The 20644-nt window shown below is 28.7% G+C and overlaps 1 protein-coding gene across 2 annotated transcripts in view; it reads left to right on the forward strand.

Moving 5' to 3' along the window:
• The first annotated feature begins 346 nt into the window (after positions 1-346).
• Positions 347-20644, forward strand: part of LOC145842213 (DNA polymerase alpha catalytic subunit-like) — a 42123-nt gene continuing 21825 nt past the window's right edge. For both annotated transcript variants that reach the window (XM_082949625.1, XM_082949627.1), the window contains exons 1-17: positions 347-373; positions 706-759; positions 2433-2545; positions 3246-3551; positions 3755-4051; positions 4202-4429; positions 4652-4774; positions 4971-5249; positions 5329-5554; positions 5668-5825; positions 5934-6018; positions 8221-8351; positions 9022-9159; positions 11672-11847; positions 18408-18526; positions 19122-19223; positions 19638-19679. In XM_082949625.1, coding sequence (XP_082805751.1) covers positions 711-759; positions 2433-2545; positions 3246-3551; positions 3755-4051; positions 4202-4429; positions 4652-4774; positions 4971-5249; positions 5329-5554; positions 5668-5825; positions 5934-6018; positions 8221-8351; positions 9022-9159; positions 11672-11847; positions 18408-18526; positions 19122-19223; positions 19638-19679 — 2572 coding nt within the window. In that variant the 5' untranslated portion in view covers positions 347-373; positions 706-710. The remainder of the gene's footprint in view (positions 374-705; positions 760-2432; positions 2546-3245; positions 3552-3754; positions 4052-4201; positions 4430-4651; positions 4775-4970; positions 5250-5328; positions 5555-5667; positions 5826-5933; positions 6019-8220; positions 8352-9021; positions 9160-11671; positions 11848-18407; positions 18527-19121; positions 19224-19637; positions 19680-20644) is intronic.

A 20644-nucleotide genomic window follows, 5' to 3' on the forward strand; every position in this document is an offset into this window, starting at 1 on the left:
AAAAATTTATAATTTAATTTTTAGTAGTTATGCTTCAACCTAAAAGTTTCAATTAGAACTAATTAGAAACTTTATTGCTACAAATTAGAACAGTGGTAATATTAGTTTAAATCAAAAAATACATAAACAATGGCCAAAAAGTTATTTAAAAAATAAGATGGTGAGTTAAAACTATTTTTTAGTGTTATTTTAGCAGCTTATACAATTTTCAATATAAACTGTATTATACATCTTTTTGTTTGCAATAGCTGTCCCTGCTGTGAAATCAAAAAAAGTACTTTTATCAACCTAAGCGTTATAATCTAAATTCGCGCGCTATGATATCAAAAAATACATTAATTGTGAGTTCCATTTGAATTTGGAAGCTAAGCAAGTAAGTTCCTATTATAATCTACACATTAAACAAAAAGCTCAATAATTTTCTAACTTATCACAAACGTTGGTTTTATATAAAATGATAAATTCTATTTAAATGTCTAGAAGCTAGTTACATTTTAAGTTTTCACTTTAAAGTAAATTACACACTAATGTAAGTTGTTAAATCTTTCTAGATATTTAGGATTACTTTTGATAATATTTTAAAATTACCTTATAGGATATATTATACTTCGTTAAGACTATTATTTGTGAAAAACAATATTTTCTTCATTCCGATATCACACTGTTTTATGTAAAGTTTATGCAAATACCACCTATTTTTTTCAGAAATCATGTCCTCAGATGAGGGAACCCCTTCTAAATCTCAAAATGAAACTAACAGTAAGTCTTTAATTTATTTTGTTCAGATTGATTTTGACAATATATACCAAAGTAAACAGTTATTAGGCTATTCATAAAAAATTATCCATATAATTCTTTTAATCAAATAAAGAGTAGAAATTAATTTATCTGATATTTAACTATGATTTCATTAATTAATAAGTTAATGTCATTTAGTAGAAATTCTAAATAATAGCATTAATTAAATTAAGAGTTTGAATACAGTAATTCTAAATCATGTTGTAATTTTGGTGCATGGCTGTTTACAAAGAACATATTACCATCACTACACAACTAGAGTCTATCTATATCTCATAGGACTAATTATAACATAAAATACTGATACCAAATTGTAAAATGTTTCAGTACATATATCATTTGTGTATGTTTTCCAAATCGATTTTCAATTTGTCATTTTTCTTAATGTGCATGCATGTAAGCTTTAAGTAGTGTATTTAATCAATATCAGATGTCAACTAAAACAAAGTAACTTATTGTTGCTCTCTGCATCTTAAACTAAGAAGTGTTCATGTATGAAATTGTTATTTCAATTTAACAAATTCTGTTACTTATTGAAAGAATGAGATGTCTAAATGTAGTACCTAAGCTAATGATAAATTTTCTATTTCAAAATGTAAGATATAGCCTAAGTTTAATTTATTTGTTTATTTTTTTTTTAATTTGTAAGAGACACCAGTACATAAATTTGTGCAAATATTACAAACAGTATCTGTTCAAGACATGTTAATGTATCCAAGTTTTTATTCATCTCGAATTGTGTAGAAAAATTCTCCCATTGGTGCCTCTCTTAAACATCTAAAACCTTTAACCATTAGTTATAGCAAACCCACAGCATGTATTTCTTCAGCTCTGCAGAATTTTTAAGCTTTTCCTAATAACTTGGTCATCCACAAACATAGAATTGATAATTTGAAATAAAAATGCATATGTTAAATGTTAACTTAAGTATACATATCAGGTAAAAATTAGACATAATTATATAAAGAGTATTGAGTTTTTTTTCACAGATTAGCATTATAATGTTAAAACCATAGTGAAGTTCATTAAGGGGGTCTGATACATAACAAATGTTTACAGATATTAGAACAAGTTTTCACTCATTTAATAGAATATTTAGATTTGAAAACATTAAGTTTATTAATCACATAATTAATTTTGTTGAGTATTCATTATAAAAGAAATTAGTATTAACCTATTTCTGCAAATAGTACTAGTTGTGCCAATTGTAATATTTTTTTATAGTAAATGAAATTTATTGAAAGATATATGTTAAAATTTACAAACATCATATTAATTTAAAAAATAAAAAACATATTGTTCTCTCAGTACTGCAATACACTTTGTACTTAAAGGTAGACTATTAAAAAAAATAAAACTTGGAATCTTAAATAAACTAACACTACTTGGACCAAGTGATCAAAAATTTTAAGCCACCTCAATATTAGTGAATGACATTTAAATCATAACTAACACATTGTGTATATTAAATAATTGTTGAATTATCATAAAATGTTAAAAAATTAATCATCATGGTAACTTATGTATAGAATGCTATACAATATGTGTTGCAAACTTGATAGATGTAAGCCAGCAATTAAGTATAGCAAAATAATGACATAACATAAATGTTCTGATCAACAAACAATTCACAGCACATGCATCTGGCAGGGCAAGGAGGCAAAAGTCTGCCAGGTACAACAAGAGGCAGGCAGCCCTGGAAAAACTTCAGCAGTCCAAGTTGACTGGGAGCAGAGCCAACCCTGATGTTAGTTGAATTGATAGTTTCACCAAAATGTTTTTTAAATAAAAAATCAATGTTTCATGTTTGAGCTACAACTGCAGTGAATTTGTTTGAATTGAGTTTTATATTAATATTTGTAAGATAGTCAAAACCTGTCAGAAAAGATTTTTTATTAGTTATAATAGCTAGCCCAAGCTGGGAATATTTTTACTCTTAAAAAGTGCTAAAGTTTGAGCCTGATGGAAAAACTGGGCAATTTTAATGAATTTTATAATGACAACATCAGTAATTTAAAAAGATGTACTTGTATAGTTAATTTTAAATTTTTTTTAAACATCCATATAAGTTGATAAATCTTTGAGGAATAAATGAATTGTATATATATATATATAATATATAACTATATATATATATATGATTGAAGCTTATATTAATGTATGCCTAAGAAATAATGAAACAGTAAAGAACACTAATGTATTTTGATACTTGATTTAAACCTAGCTGTTAGCTTTCTATTAAGTATAAAGAAGAACAGCTTTTTTGAACATGGTTTTGAACACCCCTAATGCCTAGAAAAGCTAAAGTTTTAACAATTTGCATGTATAATAATTAACCCAAAAACACAAGAGATGTAAGTAGATCAGTTGTACCCTCTTATGGTGTTTTTTGAAATAATAAGTCCATTCTACCTCTAAAATTTTTAATAATTTACTTTTAACCACAGGAAGAGCAAATAGATGACTTGTATGAGACTGTTGATGAGGAGGAATACTCAAGGAGGGTGGAGGAAAGATTAGAGGATGACTGGATTGAAGATGATGGCACTGGGGACTACATTGATGACGGCAGGGAGATATTTGATGATGAAACGGCTGAGAACCGGGCACACAACAGGAGGGAGCAGCAGAAGAAGCAGGCTGTAGATGCTGAGAAGGCAGCGAGGAAGGCTGCAAAGAAGAAGACAATCAGCAAAATGGTCAAGAGTGGTGATATTCAGAAGATGCTGTCTGCTGCTAAGAGGACCCATACAGTGAGTTTTAATCTTATTTATGTAGTATGTGGTGCTCAAAAAGGGATAAGTTAGATGAGAGTATCAAGTTTTAAATTTTAAATATAGCTTAAGTTTGTATTAATTGACTACTGCTGAAGCTAAAAATTTTGAAATTATCAATGAATCAAAACTAAATTCAAAATTGGAAGACATAATTAAATAAATTTTTAATCAATTTTCAGACAACAAAAAAAGAGGCATTCAAGAAAGATGACATGCTTGATGACATCATGGGAGAACTGGGTGGCTCTGATGATGTCATAGAAGAACCTAAAATATACACCCACCACAGGAAGCCGGTTGCTAGGAAACAGACCCCCTCAACCAGCAGCCAGTGGAGGAAGCCCCAGCTTAAGAAGAGGGTGTCAACAAGCTTAATGAAGCAGAACAGACCTCAGCAGGTGAAAATGTCTCCTGCCAAGCCACCTACACCTCCACCATTGATCAGGAAACCAATTGATGAACCTGTTGAAATAAATGTAAGTATTGAAAGTTAAATATAATGTTTATAAATTCTAATAAATTGAAACTGTTTTTACAATATGCTGTTTTTTAAAGTTAAATGAAAAAATATCTAAAAGTTTGATTCTACATGTTGGCAGAAATTTTTATAGACATTTTGCTTTCAGGAGGAATTTGAAGCAGAAATGATGGAAATGCCAGATGATTTTGACTCTGTTGAGCCCATGGTACATGACAACTCTCCACCAGAGAAGAAAATTAAACTGGAAGCTGAGCAACCTGCTGCAAGTGAGTCTCACCATCATGATTTTGATGATGATGATTTCGCCGACATTGATTTCGATGATGACATCCTGGAAATTGATGCTCCTGTGCCTAAGAAGGAAATCAAAATTGTTAGTTATTTTTGCAATAATCTTATACTCAAGAAAGTGTTTTAAACTTACAGAATTTTCTAGAATTTATCAGATATTCATAGATAAGTTTTCATTATCAAGTTTTAACAGCTTATAAATATCGGAGGTAATAAAAAAGTTATATGATGGAGTGTAATACTAAAAAATAGTTTTAGCCACAAGTCTGCAAATGAAGCTTTAAATTCAATCTGAACTTTTTAGGAGCCCAAACAGCCCAAACATGAGTGGGATGGAAAGTTGAAGTTTCAAAACGTCCAGCAGCAAACCAATAACATACCAGTTCAGCATGGAAAGTTACCAGTAAAAACTGAGAATGGTGAACAAGTTAGTTTTGGCATTATAAAATTAACTCGGTCTTTAATAATGTTTTTATAAGTAAGAATTAATAGCTATTGAAAAAAGTAAAAAAAAACTCTTGTTCTTGTCGTTCTTAAGAAGAATAAAACATAAAATTGTGAGTAATTTGGTAGTATAAGGCAGTTATACTCCACCAGAAAAATAAACTTGATTTCATTGACAGGTACTGAAGTTCTTCTGGTTGGACGCCTACGAAGACCAGTACAAGCAGCCTGGCTGCGTCTATCTGTTTGGCAAGGTCCACTGCGACAAGTCTGACAGGTACCTCAGCTGCACGGTGGTTGTCAAGAACATCGACAGGATGTTGTACCTGCTGCCTAAAGAAAAGGGAGACGGTGAAAGGTATGAGATATCTGAAGTTTACCAGGAAGTCAATGAGGATATTGAGAGCAAATATGGCCTTAAAGTCAGCTCCAGGGACGATTTCACATACAGGACAAAGGTAAATTCTTTAGAAATATAGTTGATAACAATTGACTAGTTAATAAAAATAGATTGGAATTAAAATTATTAATCTACAGATGCCTGAGATGAGAAATGTGTTTGCTGCAAATGATGTGCCCAGGGACAAGACTCAATACCTGCAGATTTCCTACCCAGCAAAGTATGGTCGTTTCCATGAAAACGTGAGGGGCAAGACTTTCTCCCACGTCTTTGGCAACAATTCCTCAGCCCTTGAACTTTTGCTGCTTGAGAGGAAGATTAGGGGACCAAGCTGGCTAACCATCACCAAGTTTGTGTCAAAAGGTGAGTTGTGTGCTGAATTGATTGCTTGAAAACAAACTTTGGTATAAATAGGACCAAGTTAAAGGTATTTTATAAAACAATTTATATCAGTAACATCTTTTATGTTTCTACAGCCCATTTAGGATCGTTTATGAGCCACAGCAAGTTTGAGTTGGAAGTGAATTCTCCAAAAAGCGTCACAGTGGACACCAAACTGACTTCAGTCCCGCCCCTCTCCGTTCTCACCATCAATCTGGTCACGGTTCCCAACCACAACACTAATCAGAACGAGGTTTGTTATGGATTATAAATATTTAAGGAGTGTTTTTTAAATAAATGACTGTTGAAATAACCTTAGTGTTTTTATACTAAAAAAAAAAATTGCATACTTAATCAACAGATTGTTGGAATTGCAGGACTGATACACAATGCGTTTCCAGTGGACAAGCCAGCTCCAAAACCAGCATTCAACAGCACCTTCTTTGGTGAGTTTCACATTTATAAATAACACATTGACAGATAAGCACATAAAACAGTTCAGTACAGTGTGAAGCTCAGTGCAGTCTTGTCATTAGTAGTTAGCAGTAGTTAGTTGTAAAACTGAAGTTAAATCAGGATAAAAAGGGGGCAGGATAATCAGGCGTAAACATTTGTAGCACCATTTACAGGCGAATCGCATCCTTGTCACTGTTAGTCATTTTCTTGTGCATCGGTTGTCATGGTAACTATTGCACAAGTGAATGACCCCCTGTGACAGAGGACCACACTTCACAAAGAAAATCTTGAAGAAGACTTCAACATTGTGTAAGTGATGTTTCTTGTTTAATTAAAATAAGTAAATAACATAACTATTATATATCTGTTACTATTGGGCTTATAAATGAGCAATTTTCTGCGAGGAAACTCATTGGGCAACCCAAAACATTGAAAATATTTTGTATTGCACAATTAGTTTCCCCGTGGACTGTTTGCACAAACTTCTTCAAGGTTTCATCCACAGTTGGGAAAAATTTTACTACTACCTAGGCAGACAATTTGAAGTGACGTTCCACCAAGAGGCTCACCTCTCGAGGGGGCTGTGGGTAGGATTTCTCTTGTGCTATAGCTCGAATTTTGGCGGCTATTGCATAAGAGATTCCCGACCACGGCTGCCCGCTTAAAGAGGTGAAACGAAGACGTATGTATTAAATGGCAGTCGGATGGAGGCGGGAGTTCGTGTAAGACATCTTTTGCGTGTTTTGTGACGTCACAACAGCTGGTGTATTGCACGGAAATTCCGCCCGCATCAGGCTGACCATAAACCCTACCAAGCAGAAAGAAGATGGTTGAAAAATGTTGGTTTACAATAAACTCTAGTATTATATTAATATATTTTAACCATCTAGTTACTGTAACTTAATTAGTCAAATTTAATTACTGAATTTTAATAGCTGAAAAGGTTGAATATTTAGTACATTCTGAGCGGTTGGGCCTGGTGTGGGTTAGTGCAAGGCAACAGGTGACGAAGTTTCACCCAACTTGTATTGCACTAATACACGCCAGGGCCCCACTGCATCACCATGACAACACGCCCCAACCACCACCATGGCAGCAAGAAACGCAGAAAACAAGGAGGTCTACATTCGGCAAGAACTCGCGCAACTACTTACCTCTGTGACGTATTAATACCGATCTCATTGTGTCGTAATTGCACGAGGTCTTGCCCGATTTATTCCTGCCACTGACTCGTCTGTAAATGGTGCTATTAAAAGTTTTTGAAATTACTAAATGGTTTGAATTTTAGATTTGTTAGATACTATAGAGATTTCAAGTAAGCTTGTTTTTTAGATTTATTGTCAGAAATATGAATTAATTTGTCCGCAAATTTCAGTGAAGGTTTACCTTAGAATATAGTTTTATCAATTAATTATTGTTTCCGTAAAGACGAAGGTTGGTTAAAAGCTAGGTTTGTAAGTAAACAGCGCCAGAGTGTATTTTTATGAAACAAATATATAAAGGAGTATTTATGTTTATGTTAGCTGAATTTAAACATTTTCTGAATAATTTTAGTAAGCTTAATTAAATTGTTGCAAACAGAAATATTTATTGTTTAGACACAAATAAAAGATAAGTTAACAGAAAAAGTTGAATATTTCCAGTTTGATGGTTAAAAACTTGAACATGATTTAAAAAAATATCAATTTTCAGATAGTTAGTCTGATATGAAAATAAGTTATACATAGTAGTAAGGAGAATATAGATTGCTAAGAATAGAAAATAACATTGTAAAAAATAAAATTAATAATACATGGTGTAAATGCATACACAACTTATAAAACTGTATACAAATGTAGATAGGATTTTTTTCTTATAGACAGCATCAGACAGCATATTTTATGAAAACTTTATGCAAGTGAAACAGTTAAAGTTTTGTTTAAAATGTTTTAATATGTAAAAGTTTTGAGTTTCATACAAGCACAAGTATTGATAATCAAAATATTTTGTACCATCATTTTTTGTTTAAACTTATTGTAAGTTATATGTTGCATGTATAATTGAGTTGTGAGCTTAATAATTTACAACTATTCTAAAACAAATTTTAAAATTAAGGTTAACCAAGATTTTACTTAATATTTAATGTTGCTTTAATGTGATCGTGTGATTGTTGGTTGCGTGATAAATTTCTGAAAACTTTGTAATTTTCTCAGCGCTGACCAAACCAAAGAACTGTCTGATACCGTTCGACTTCAAAGACGAGGCCAAGAAAAAGAACTATGACGTATCAATATCGATGAATGAAAAAGATCTGCTCAAGTTTTTCCTGGCCAAGCTCGCACAGGTTTGCTTGTTAAACATTTATATATTTTTACTATCAATATTGTATTTGTATTAAAGAGAATAACAAAAATAGCTGCTTCATGAACAGTTATACTGGAATATTCAGTTTTTTAAATCTGAATATAATTGTTTGTTACACAATTAAGACAAGATAAGTATTGGTTAAAATCACTTAGTACTATTACAGTTTCATATAATAAAATGGTTTGTTTACGTATTATACAAGGTTACTATGGAATAAAATGTTAATATTTTGTCTTCAGTATAAGTATGCTAATGACACAAAGTTAGAAAAAATGTTCATTTGTTTTTACTTAAACTTTAAAGGTGGTTAAAACTAATTGCAAAAATCTGGAAATTAGTTAAAATGTGTTTTTTTCTGCACCATTAGTCAAGTTTGTAAAATGCTAATTGTCAATCTTTTCATCAAAACAAAAATAGTACTACCTAAAATGCACAAAAAATTTTTTTAGAAAACAGTAGAACAGTAAATAACTTATTATATATTTTAATAAACAAAATTAAATTTAAGATAAATGGTGCTTAAAAAGCTTTTTTATCACTGTAAAAAGATTTTCTATTATTAAAAAAAAAAAACGATATTTTAGTGAAACTTTTTTTTCATTAAATTGAAACAAATGTTTAAAATTTTTTGAATTTTTTTTTCACAGATAGACCCGGATGTGATTATGGGTCACGATCTGGTGGACTTTACATTGGACGTCCTTTTAACCAGAATGTCAAAGCACAACGTGGACAACTGGTCCAGATTGGGCAGGCTCAAAAGAAAGTTCATGCCCAAGTTGAAGGTTTGTAATTTGTTAACTTTTCTGATGCTGGTATTTTCCGCACGTAACCGAAGTACTTATAAAAATCTCCAGCTTTTTACAATGGAACTAGAACAGATTGGTGTGAAAATAGTGGCACCGCTCTGTTTTAGTTCCACTGTAAAACACTGAAAAATCTGCAAAAGGTACTTTCGCGCTCTCTGTTTGAGGAAACTGAAAAGGCGTTTGAATCTGTATGTAAGTTTGTTAGACTAAACATAATTTGAATATGAATATCATTATTTTATTTGATCTTTAAAAAAATAAAATTCTAAAAATAGAAAAGTGCACATACTTTTTGTTATAAATATGGCTGATGATGAGATTTATAGTAAATTATGACAAACTTTTTATTTGAATTTACTGAAAAAGTTTACAACTCCGCTATTAACATATTGGAATTTTATTGGTGAAACTGTAAGTTCAGTAGCAGAAAGGGGAGTTACTATTTAAAAACCAATAAAATCTAGTTGTTGTGAAGGATTACAAACTGATAACATCTTTTGTCGAGCTTAAGTTGTAAACATGTCAAAATAATTTGTGATTTTGTACGGCTTAAAATGACCTTAACCTTAGTTTGAAGATAGTTCTGAAGTAAAAGCTTTTGTATAAATAAAGTAAAGCAGTTCCAAAAATCTAAAAAAGTAAAATTACACCAGAATGTTTTTTTTGTTTCATAATTATAAACTTACAACTCAAAAACAAATTAGCTTAATGTTTTATATTGATCTTGTTATTTAATTAACAAGTTAAATCATTTTAAATACTATGAAACAAAACTGAGTAAAATTTCTCTTTAATAATTTTTTGTAAGTTTAAGTCAAATTAAACATTTACTTGGATACAACATTTTTTAAAGTATTTAATATTTAATTCTTTGTAGTTGTTGTTACTGTTCTAAAGTTTTACCAATGTGTTTAAATTGTTATTAGTATTAGTGTATACCATTTTTCAGTTTTTAAAACAACCTGTATCTCATTCTAAACTTAATGGAACTGATTACAATACCTTTTCAAACTCTTAAAAAAATTACAACTAATATTTAGCATTTATACCTAGAGCTTAATTAAAAGAGGTTCAATATCAAGAGTTAATTATTGTAGAATTCATAATTTGATAAACATTTAATAAATAATTTAATGACTAAAACAACAATAACCATAAATATCCATGACTTCAAAACCCCATTATGTGTTTTTATATATAAAATTTAAAAAAATATATAATGATTAGTATTAAAATACATCCAGGTATAAAGAAGTGAGCCAAAATTAAGTTTAAATGTTTAAAAATAGTAAAGTTTGACTATATTTAAACACTTGATATAAATAATTGACAAAAATAAATTGTATTCTTAGTTAGAAAAAACCTGTATCTCATTCTAAACTTAATGGAACTGATTACAATACCTTTTCAAACTCTTAAAAAAATTACAACTAATATTTAGCTTTTATACCTAGAGCTTAATTAAAAGAGGTTCAATATCAAGAGTTAATTATTGTAGAATTCATAATTTGATAAACATTTAATAAATAATTTAATGACTAAAACAACAATAACCATCAATATCCATGACTTCAAAACCCCATTATGTGTTTTTATATATAAAATTTAAAAAAATATATAATGATTAGTATTAAAATACATCCAGGTATAAAGAAGTGAGCCAAAATTAAGTTTAAATGTTTAAAAATAGTAAAGTTTGACTATATTTAAACACTTGATATAAATAATTGACAAAAATAAATTGTATTCTTAGTTAGAATTGAATATAAAAGAGTATATTAGAAATACATGTATTTAAAAGACCTAAAATATATTTTTTAACATATAACCAGACTTTAAAATAAATGATGTTTTGAATATTACTTAATACAACACTTAAAGTTATACAATTATTTTCAACTACATATATGCATGGTAGGAAACAAGATTTAAAAATTTATTGCAAAATAATCTGAGCATAATTTCTAATCAAAATAAAGGTTAAATGGCTTAAATTAAAAGGAGTTCTTATCAAATTGGAACACTAGAATTTTTAGTAATACATTTTAATAATAAATAAACTAAGGCCACATTGGCTGGCAAGCGAATCAAGCTAGGTGTTATACTTACTTATTTACTACAGGATTTCTTCTATTGAAAACTGTGTTTGATTTTTTAATGTTTGAATTATTTTATTAAAAAACACTATATCTCGAAATTATTAAGACATTTATTTTTTTATTGTAAACAATTGCTTTTTTCTACTTGAATTCAAAGGTGCTTTCAGAGAAATGCAAAGTTTTTAAGGGACACGCAGCTCAAGTTTCCAACTAGAACCCTTTTTTTTCAACCTAAAATTACAAAAAATATTCTGACTGATGTCACATTAATTTAAAAAAAAAATAGACTCTTACAGTTATGAGTTTTTTAAACTACTTATTTTAATTTTTGGTAATCAAAATATACATTCAACAACATATCTTATTTGAGAATAGTTGTAAACATGCAGGGCTTCACCAAGATGGTTGATCGCCTGGTTACATCCGGGCGTGTGTTGTGCGATCTGAAGATTTCCGCCAAGGAGCTGATAAGGTGCAAGAGCTACGACCTGACCACTCTGGCGCAACATGTTCTCAACCAGGGACGCATGGAGCTGAAACCGGAACTCGTGCCGTCCATGTACAAGTTTGTGTGGTTTTTGTTTATTGAAAATGAACTTTCAAACTAAATAAATATTTTTTATGTTGTTTGTACAAGTTTGTGTGTTTTTTTTTGAAACTTAACTCTAAGGTTGTTTATATGTTTGGTTGTATGATCTTCCTGTGTTCGGGCTTTTGTCTGTGTAGTTTTCTGGATACAATTTAATTATCAGAAAATGTTTAGCTGCATGTAAAATAAAATGAGTATAAAATGCTTAAATTTAAGTTAAGATGTACAAAAAGTTTTTTAAATAAATATAATTATCTTAAAAAAGGAATTTGATATCTAAAGTAAACTTAAATATGTCTTTGCAACTATGAATTATTTTTTAGACCTTTGAGTTTCACTAGTTTAATCTTAAAGACTGTAATTAAAAGGTTTTTGTTTTATGTTTATACTGTAGTATGCAATTGTAAGATAATTAAAGAAAAGTCAGTAAAAAATGTAAAATTTTGTTTTTACCAATAAAGTTGATGACATATTATGGACCACAAAATAAAAACATCATAAGTACAATAAAAGTAACAAAATACAATAAAAAATCTCATTTGAAAGTGAATAAATTAAATTATACAAAACTGACTGAAGAGCAAAGTTCTTTATGGATAAATTAAAATTTAAACTGAAAAGACAACAGTTGAAATATTTTATAACAAATTAAAACTTACTGTTTCATTATTTTATTGTCAAATAAAAGTATCTTGTGATATGATTTTTAAGCCAAAATATGTAAACTTTAAAGATTGCTGATCAAATAAAAAAACTCAAGCATATTATGCCAAAACAATATTTTATCATGATAAATCCAAGCCAGTATAGTGTCTGTTATTGAAATTAATTTTACAGTTTTGACAAAGGCTTGTTAAAGAAAAGTTTTATTTTAAGATATGAAGTTGCTTAAGTAATAAATCATCAGGTTTAAACCACAATGCAATCAGTCAACAGTATATGTAGTTTGAACAAACTTTTTAAACTAAATAAATAATGAAAAAATCTCAATGGTAAAACATTGTTCACTAAAAAAATATATATAAAAATAGTTTAAAGTGAATACTTGATAAATATTCTTTAATGTAAATCTCAATAAACTGAATAAAATTTAAATGAAAACAGTTTATATATCTATGAAGTTAAAGTAAAATCATTTGATTAAAGTACTTATAAACTTGAAAGAATTAAGTTACTGAAAATATTTTTGTTTGAAATTTTTAGCAAATCAATGTATCATGAAATTTAAAGTGGTTCATTCATGAAGATAACTGTTATAAGCTGTTGGCAATGAAAATTTTTTTTTTTGAAATAGCAGCACAAAGAAAAAAAAATTCTAAGATAATTTTTTAAAGTCTATTAAAACTTACATGATACAGATTAAATCGGTTTTTTGGTGTGAATTTTTAATAAATTAACAAAAAAAAAGCACTTGAGCCACTTTAAAGTGTAAAGATGGCTCACTATTGAAAATTTAGGAAGCCTGTAATTGTTTTCAAGTTGGCCAAACTTGTAAATTAAATTGATTTTCAAGTATAAGTTGCTAGTGCGTAAATTGCTGTGATTTATAACTCTTTAGATTTTTATTTGAAACAGCAGCGCAAAGATTAATTAGTACAAGTTAAAATCACACAACAAACTTGTGAACTATAATAAATTATTTTTTCATTTTTTATCTTGAATGTAATAGTTTAGCTTTAACATTTTAATGTCAGCATTTTGAAACAGTATAAAATCATACTTTAGGTGTTAAGCTTTAAAAAAATAGTAGATTACAACATTAGAACAATTATTTTTTTGTCAATTCCTCTTTAAACAGAAATGATGTTCTTGTGGTATTCACAATCTCAGGGTGGTTATTCGAAAATCCTGCGAATTTGTATTACACATTTATATACAGCGGACAAATTTTATTTAATTGGGAATTAAAAAAAAATATGTATTGTTATGTAAAGAGTAAAACAATACGTCTAAAATAATACTTAACTAGAGAGTTTAGAACAAATAAATAAGACACAGTAATCTATCCACTAATAGGAGATTGATAATTAATAATTTATTATTTTTGAGAATAAACAATTACTCAGTTTCACCGCAGAGCGGATTTTCAAATTGTAAATCTGTAGTAAAATAATAATATTAAAAATGACAAATATTTAGAAATTGGTTTGAGTTAAGCTTATATAAAAAAAAATTTAAAAAAAATAAATAAAAATTAAGAATAATATTAATGTAAGACAACCTTTAATTTTAAAACTATCAAATTATAGTCTACAAACAATACAATTAAACCATAGTATACTGTGGGGTATTGATATCTAATGGATTTAAAGAGATAAAAACTTTTACAGAGTTAGAAGTTATGGAGTAGTATATACATATTATTAAGCACACAGTTCTAATAATAAATTAATAATGTTCAAAATAAAACCAGGGAGTAAGCATTAAAAAATTTTATGAAAGCATTGTTGTTGTTATTGTTAACACAGATGTATTATGATGACAAAGTATAAAATGGCTTTTTGTGAAAAATTTTAGATAAGCAACAAATAGAATGAAGGTTAGATTTCAGATGCTAAATTTAAAAAATAAGATAAACATTGAATATATTTAGTTGAGAGATAATCAAAGAGAGTATAAACTACTAATAATTCAACTCAAGAAAAAAAAAAAAATAAATTATAATATATGTACTAATTCTCCAATAATTATGATTTACAACTGGGAATGGGTATATTATAATGTATGCACAATTTATCTTATATCTTAATAGAATATATTTAACTAATCAACAGACTTGAAAAAATAAAAATAAAATAGTTTTAACAGTTTAAGACTGAGGATGGGAATAGTATTATAATACATGCACAAATAATAAAATATTTTAATATAATTGATACCTATGTGAGTTATAAATTATAAATATTCATTTAAGTAATGTGGGCATTGGGTTATCAGTTCGTTTCTCTTGTTTAAGGCTTTTCTTTTGTCTGCTAGGGCTATATGGAGTCTTTCTAGGTTACATAAAGTGCACATGTTAGTATGGTTTGAGTTAGATTTTACTGATTCTACTATTTTCCATTCAATTGAGTATTTTATTTGGTTACTGTATAGATCCCATAGATGATTTGCAAGTTGGGTACAATTTTTGGGTTTGCTTTTAAAAGGTTTTGGGAAAGAGGTTTTGTGTTCATTATATCTGGACTTGAATGTTCTTTTGGTTGAACCAATATAAATTTTATGGTCATTTACGGATGTGGAGACTTTAGCTTGATATATTACATTACTTAGGCAACACTTGTTATCAACGGGGCAGTTTGTTTTTATTCTACAATTACAAAGTTTTTCGTTTTTATCTGATTTTTTCGTGAGTTTTTTGTTGTGGGAATTTATAAGGGCCATAATATTTGGTGTGCAGCAGTATGATATTTTTATAGAATTTCTGTTGATTATTTTATGATAGATGGTGTCTTTTTTAAAATGTTTATCTACTAAATCCAGGAAAATTTTGCCAATTTTAGTCTTTACAGATTTACAGAAGGGGGGATTGTAATAAATGCAATTTCTTTTTCTAATTTTGTTAATGTTTGTACTATTAAATTGTTTGTAGGTTAAATTATATTTAAAATTACTTTTATTTAATGCGTTTTGGTATAAGCCCTTGATGTTATTAAAAACTTCTTCATTTTTAGATAGTTTGCATAATCTTTTTTCAATCATTTTTGGTATATTGTTACGTATATTTTTAGGGTGGTTGGAATTGTTGTTGATGTAGCTAGTTTTGGAATTAGGTTTACGGTAGGGACTGTAGGTGTTTAGGGATAGGTCCAGGGAGACGTCAAGAAATTCTGTGCTAGTGTTGCCAATATCTATTGTAATTTCGAAACCTATTGAAGACATTTTTTTATAAGGGACTTTTTAATTTTTTCAAGTGTGGTTCCAGAGGATTGTTTTATGATTGCAAGACCATCATCTCTATATAAGCCTATATTTGATGGGCCTGTGATTGGGGATATTTCGCTTAGGATGTATAAGCCTATTAAATCGCAGACCTCGGCGCCCTGGAATGAACCCATAGCTATATCAAAGTTATTGTTATTTGTTTTTTTGGTCCAGATTCTGTTGTCATAAAATATAATGGTTTGGCAAGTGTGCATAAGGGTGTCTATTTCTTGTTTGTTGAAGGTTGTGTATTTTTCTGCAAATTTAATAGCTTTGGTGAGGTGTTCTTTTTTTATTGAAGGATAAAAATTTTTTATATCAAAATTAATGAAGCATTTATGGGATTTATCATTGAAATTATTGAACCACTTTATAACTTCTTCAGAATTTAACCATTGGGTAAGATTTGATTTTGATCTTATTTTGTCAATGTGGGTTTGTAAATTTATTTTAGCAATTTTACCAAGAAAAGATTTTGATGGGTTGATTGTTCTGCAACTAATGTTATGGGGGAAATTAGGTTTGTGGTCCTTGACAGTTATGAATGCTTCAGCTTTGAGGAACTTGGGAATCTTTCTATTTTTTGTATTTTTTGTATTATAGTTGGATAATATTTTGGTAGCTTCTTCATTAATTTTAATTGTTGGATCATTAGGTTTTATTGAATATTCACTTGTTAAATTATTAATAAGTAGTTTATACTCTCTTTGATTATCTCTCAACTAAATATATTCAATGTTTATCTTATTTTTTAAATTTAGCATCTGAAATCTAACCTTCATTCTATTTGTTGCTTATCTAAAATTTTTCACAAAAAGCCATTTTATACTTTGTCATCATAATACATCTGTGTTAACAATAACAACAACAATGCTTTCATAAAATTTTTTAATGCTTACTCCCTGGTTTTATTTTGAACATTATTAATTTATTATTAGAACTGTGTGCTTAATAATATGTATATACTACTCCATAACTTCTAACTCTGTAAAAGTTTTTATCTCTTTAAATCCATTAGATATCAATACCCCACAGTATACTATGGTTTAATTGTATTGTTTGTAGACTATAATTTGATAGTTTTAAAATTAAAGGTTGTCTTACATTAATATTATTCTTAATTTTTATTTATTTTTTTTAAATTTTTTTTTATATAAGCTTAACTCAAACCAATTTCTAAATATTTGTCATTTTTAATATTATTATTTTACTACAGATTTACAATTTGAAAATCCGCTCTGCGGTGAAACTGAGTAATTGTTTATTCTCAAAAATAATAAATTATTAAAATAATACTTACTAAATCCAACACTTGAAATGGAAAAAGTTATAAATATAGTTTTACAAAATTTTCAGATGTTTCAAACCTTTTTCTCCTCGTGTTTATCCCGTGCGCTTCTTTTAAAATTCCAACACATAAACCCGTCCAATCTTATTCAATTGGCGGACCACACGCGTTTGCGGAATGATACACACTTGAAATTAAACACGTTTACATAAATTTGCAAAATTATCACAGGGTTGCCACTTTACCTGCAAACCTGGAAAATCCTGGAGTTTGACAATTTACGCAAAAAAAAACCTGGAATTTTAACAATTTTCACATGTTCAGTAGTAAAATTACCATTTGAATCAAAAAATCTATCATATAAATAAAAAAAATTTGTCATCAAAAAATTTTTTTTTATTAAAAAATATATTTTAAATAACTTTACAGTATCTTTTCAATGTTTTTATACTATTTAACACAGTTTCTTACCTTAAACTTAACTTTAAACTAAAAATAGACCCAAAAATGTGTACTGTTAAAAACCTGGAAGAAATTAGGAAAGCCTGGAAAGTTTTTAAAAAACGAGTGGCAACCCTTTTATCATTAAATTAATTTTTTTTAAACTAAATTGTTTCTCAGAAACCTGAACAGTCTCAAACAGTTGGTGGACAACATGTTTTACACACTGTTATTAACTTTTATTCCGCAGAAACCTAAACAGTCTGATACAGTTGGTGGACCACATATTTTACACACTATTTTATTAACTTTTATTCCGCAGAAACCTAAACAGTCTGATACAGTTGGTGGACCACATATTTTACACACTATTTTATTAATTTTTATTCCTCAGAAACCTGAACAGTCTGATACAGTTGGTGGACCACATATTTTACACACTATCATTAATTTTTATTCCGCAGAAACCTGAACAGTCTGATACAGTTGGTGGACCACATATTTTACACACTATTATTAATTTTTATTCCGCAGAAACCTGAACAGCCTCATACAGTCAGTGTACCATAGTATTTTACACACTATTATTAATTTTTATTCCACAGAAACCTGAACAGTCTGATACAGTTGGTGGACCACATATTTTACACACTATCATTAATTTTTATTCCGCAGAAACCTGAACAGTCTGATACAGTTGGTGGACCACATATTTTACACACTATTATTAATTTTTATTCCGCAGAAACCTGAACAGCCTCATACAGTCAGTGTACCATAGTATTTTACACACTATTATTAATTTTTATTCCACAGAAACCTTAACAGCCTGATACAGTTGGCGGACCACATATTTTACACACTATTATTAATTTTTATTCCGCAGAAACCTGAACAGTCTCATACAGTTGGTGGACCACACTTTGGTGGACGCCAAGCTCGCGTTGGACCTCACGTGCGAGCTTCAAGCCCTGCCACTCGCCCTGCAGATAACCAGCATTGCCGGTAAGCATGTGTATATATTAGATTTTAATAAATTAGTTGTGGAAAAATTAGGAGTAATGTTTTTGAAAATAATTTAATATTCCTGCCACTTGCTCTGCAGATAACCAGCATGTTGTTTAGGTTGTTGAAATTTCAATATGCTTTCTAATTAAAACGAGCAGTAGTGCATATTACAGTTTAGTTTATAAACTTGCGGAAGTAACAGAGTTCTTTAAAGGTAAAAAACAAGTCCAGAGGTAGTTTGAAAAGCTACATGTTTAAGATCCAAACAAATATTTTATGAAAACTTTACAGACTGTTTACCACGTTTTATATGAGGTTGTAACAATCAAATAAAATATTCTTTAAGAATAAAGTGTATAAAATTGTTTAAATACCGTTGTTTATAAATAGTATATTTCTTTAAAATAGCAATAAAGTTAAAAAATACTTCGACGATTTTATTGGCTTTACGAAAGGCAATTAATGCTTAATATTCTACGTTCAAGTCTGTTTGATACAAACCTTGTATTCGTGTGTGCAACTACATTAGCTTAAATGGAATATAAATGCATTATTTAATTATTAGCTTAATTAAACTACATTGGATCAACAGGGAACGTGTTGTCGCGTACCCTGATGGGAGGCAGAGCCGAAAGAAACGAGTTTTTATTACTCCACGCCTTCCACGAACTTAGCTACATTGCGCCAGAAAAAAGTAAGATGTTTTGTTCAGTTTCGTTTAATGTTTGAATAATTTATTTTGTTTATTGTCACCCTAATAAAAGATGTTTGTCATTTTTTCAAGAGAATTTAAAATATTAAGTCATTTAAAATATTATCACTTTTTAAAGAAGGATTTTCGATTTATTAAAATTAAAGAAAATTGTTTAATTGTGAATTTTTTCCTTAAACTAATAAATAAGTATATATATATGAAAATAACATAGTATAAGTGTTTTGAAAACATTTTTAGATGTTAGTAGTTAAACAAATTAATTTAATATTGCTTTGCAAAATAGTTAGGTCTTTAAAGGTAAAGTTAAAAATTTCTTTGTTAAACTGAATAAGTAGTGAGTAAATGTGCATTAATTAGATTATGAAAATTAGTTTTCTTTATTTCATTCAACAGTTTTTAAGAAGAAAGAAACGAAACAAGACACAACGAAAGCAGGTAAAAATTTACACAAAATATATATTTAAAATATAGAAACACCTGGTAAAAATTTTTGTAAAGTTTTTCAAGTAAAGTTTGACAGCGTAATTAATAATAAAATATTATACAGCGAAATAAGTAAATTAAAACCGCAGAAAAGTTTTACAAAATGTTCAATTATGTTCAAAATCGTGAAAAAGTTTACGTGAGCTGTTTATTACAAATAATTTAAGTGAATAAAATACGGTAGAATTTTATAAAAACTAAAAATAAAAACTTTAAGTTTACAAGAAACACAGAAAAGTTTTAAATGTCTAGAGTTTTTTTGTTCAAATTACGTCAATTTTAGAAATTTCTATGCGCTTTAAATAGATTGATTTTTCAAACCTTGAGAAGACATCAAGGATAAAAAAATCTTTGAGCCTGTTCATAAATCGAGGGAAAGTAAATTCTAAACAAAGTTATTAAAGCTATTTTGTAAGTTTTATTTCGGCAAATATTGCCAAGTAAATCTTAAAATAAGCAAAAGTTTGTTGAAAATGTCAACAAAAAAATAAATACAAACTTCAACATTATTGAAAATTATTCAGGTGATTTACGCCAAAAAGTTTGCTTAAACTCTCAGCGAAATTATTCAAAGGGGGATAAAAAAAAATTCAGTTTTTTTTTCAATGACGAATCGCGGAATTTCCATTTTAAACTCTGTGACTCACGCAGAAATTTTCCACTTTTTTTTTCTTCGAAGGATTTAAAAACGCTTTTTGCGTCAAAACTGGAATTTTTATTAATTTTCTTGAATGTGGGTTTGTTTACCCGACTTGTAGAGTAACTGAATCGAACTCTGAAAATGCTAGTTGTATCCAAATTATGTTGTGATTTAGTTAATCGGTTTAGAGCTGAATATATATTTATTTCTGTATATAACTATCGGTAAAACGTTATCTGAAAAGTTTAAACTGAAACTGTTTGATTGTTCATCTTTT

The sequence above is a fragment of the Thalia democratica genome, chromosome 8 (assembly GCF_965202585.1).
Source record: "Thalia democratica chromosome 8, ktThaDemo2.hap1.1, whole genome shotgun sequence".
In the NCBI taxonomy this organism is placed as follows: domain Eukaryota; kingdom Metazoa; phylum Chordata; class Thaliacea; order Salpida; family Salpidae; genus Thalia; species Thalia democratica.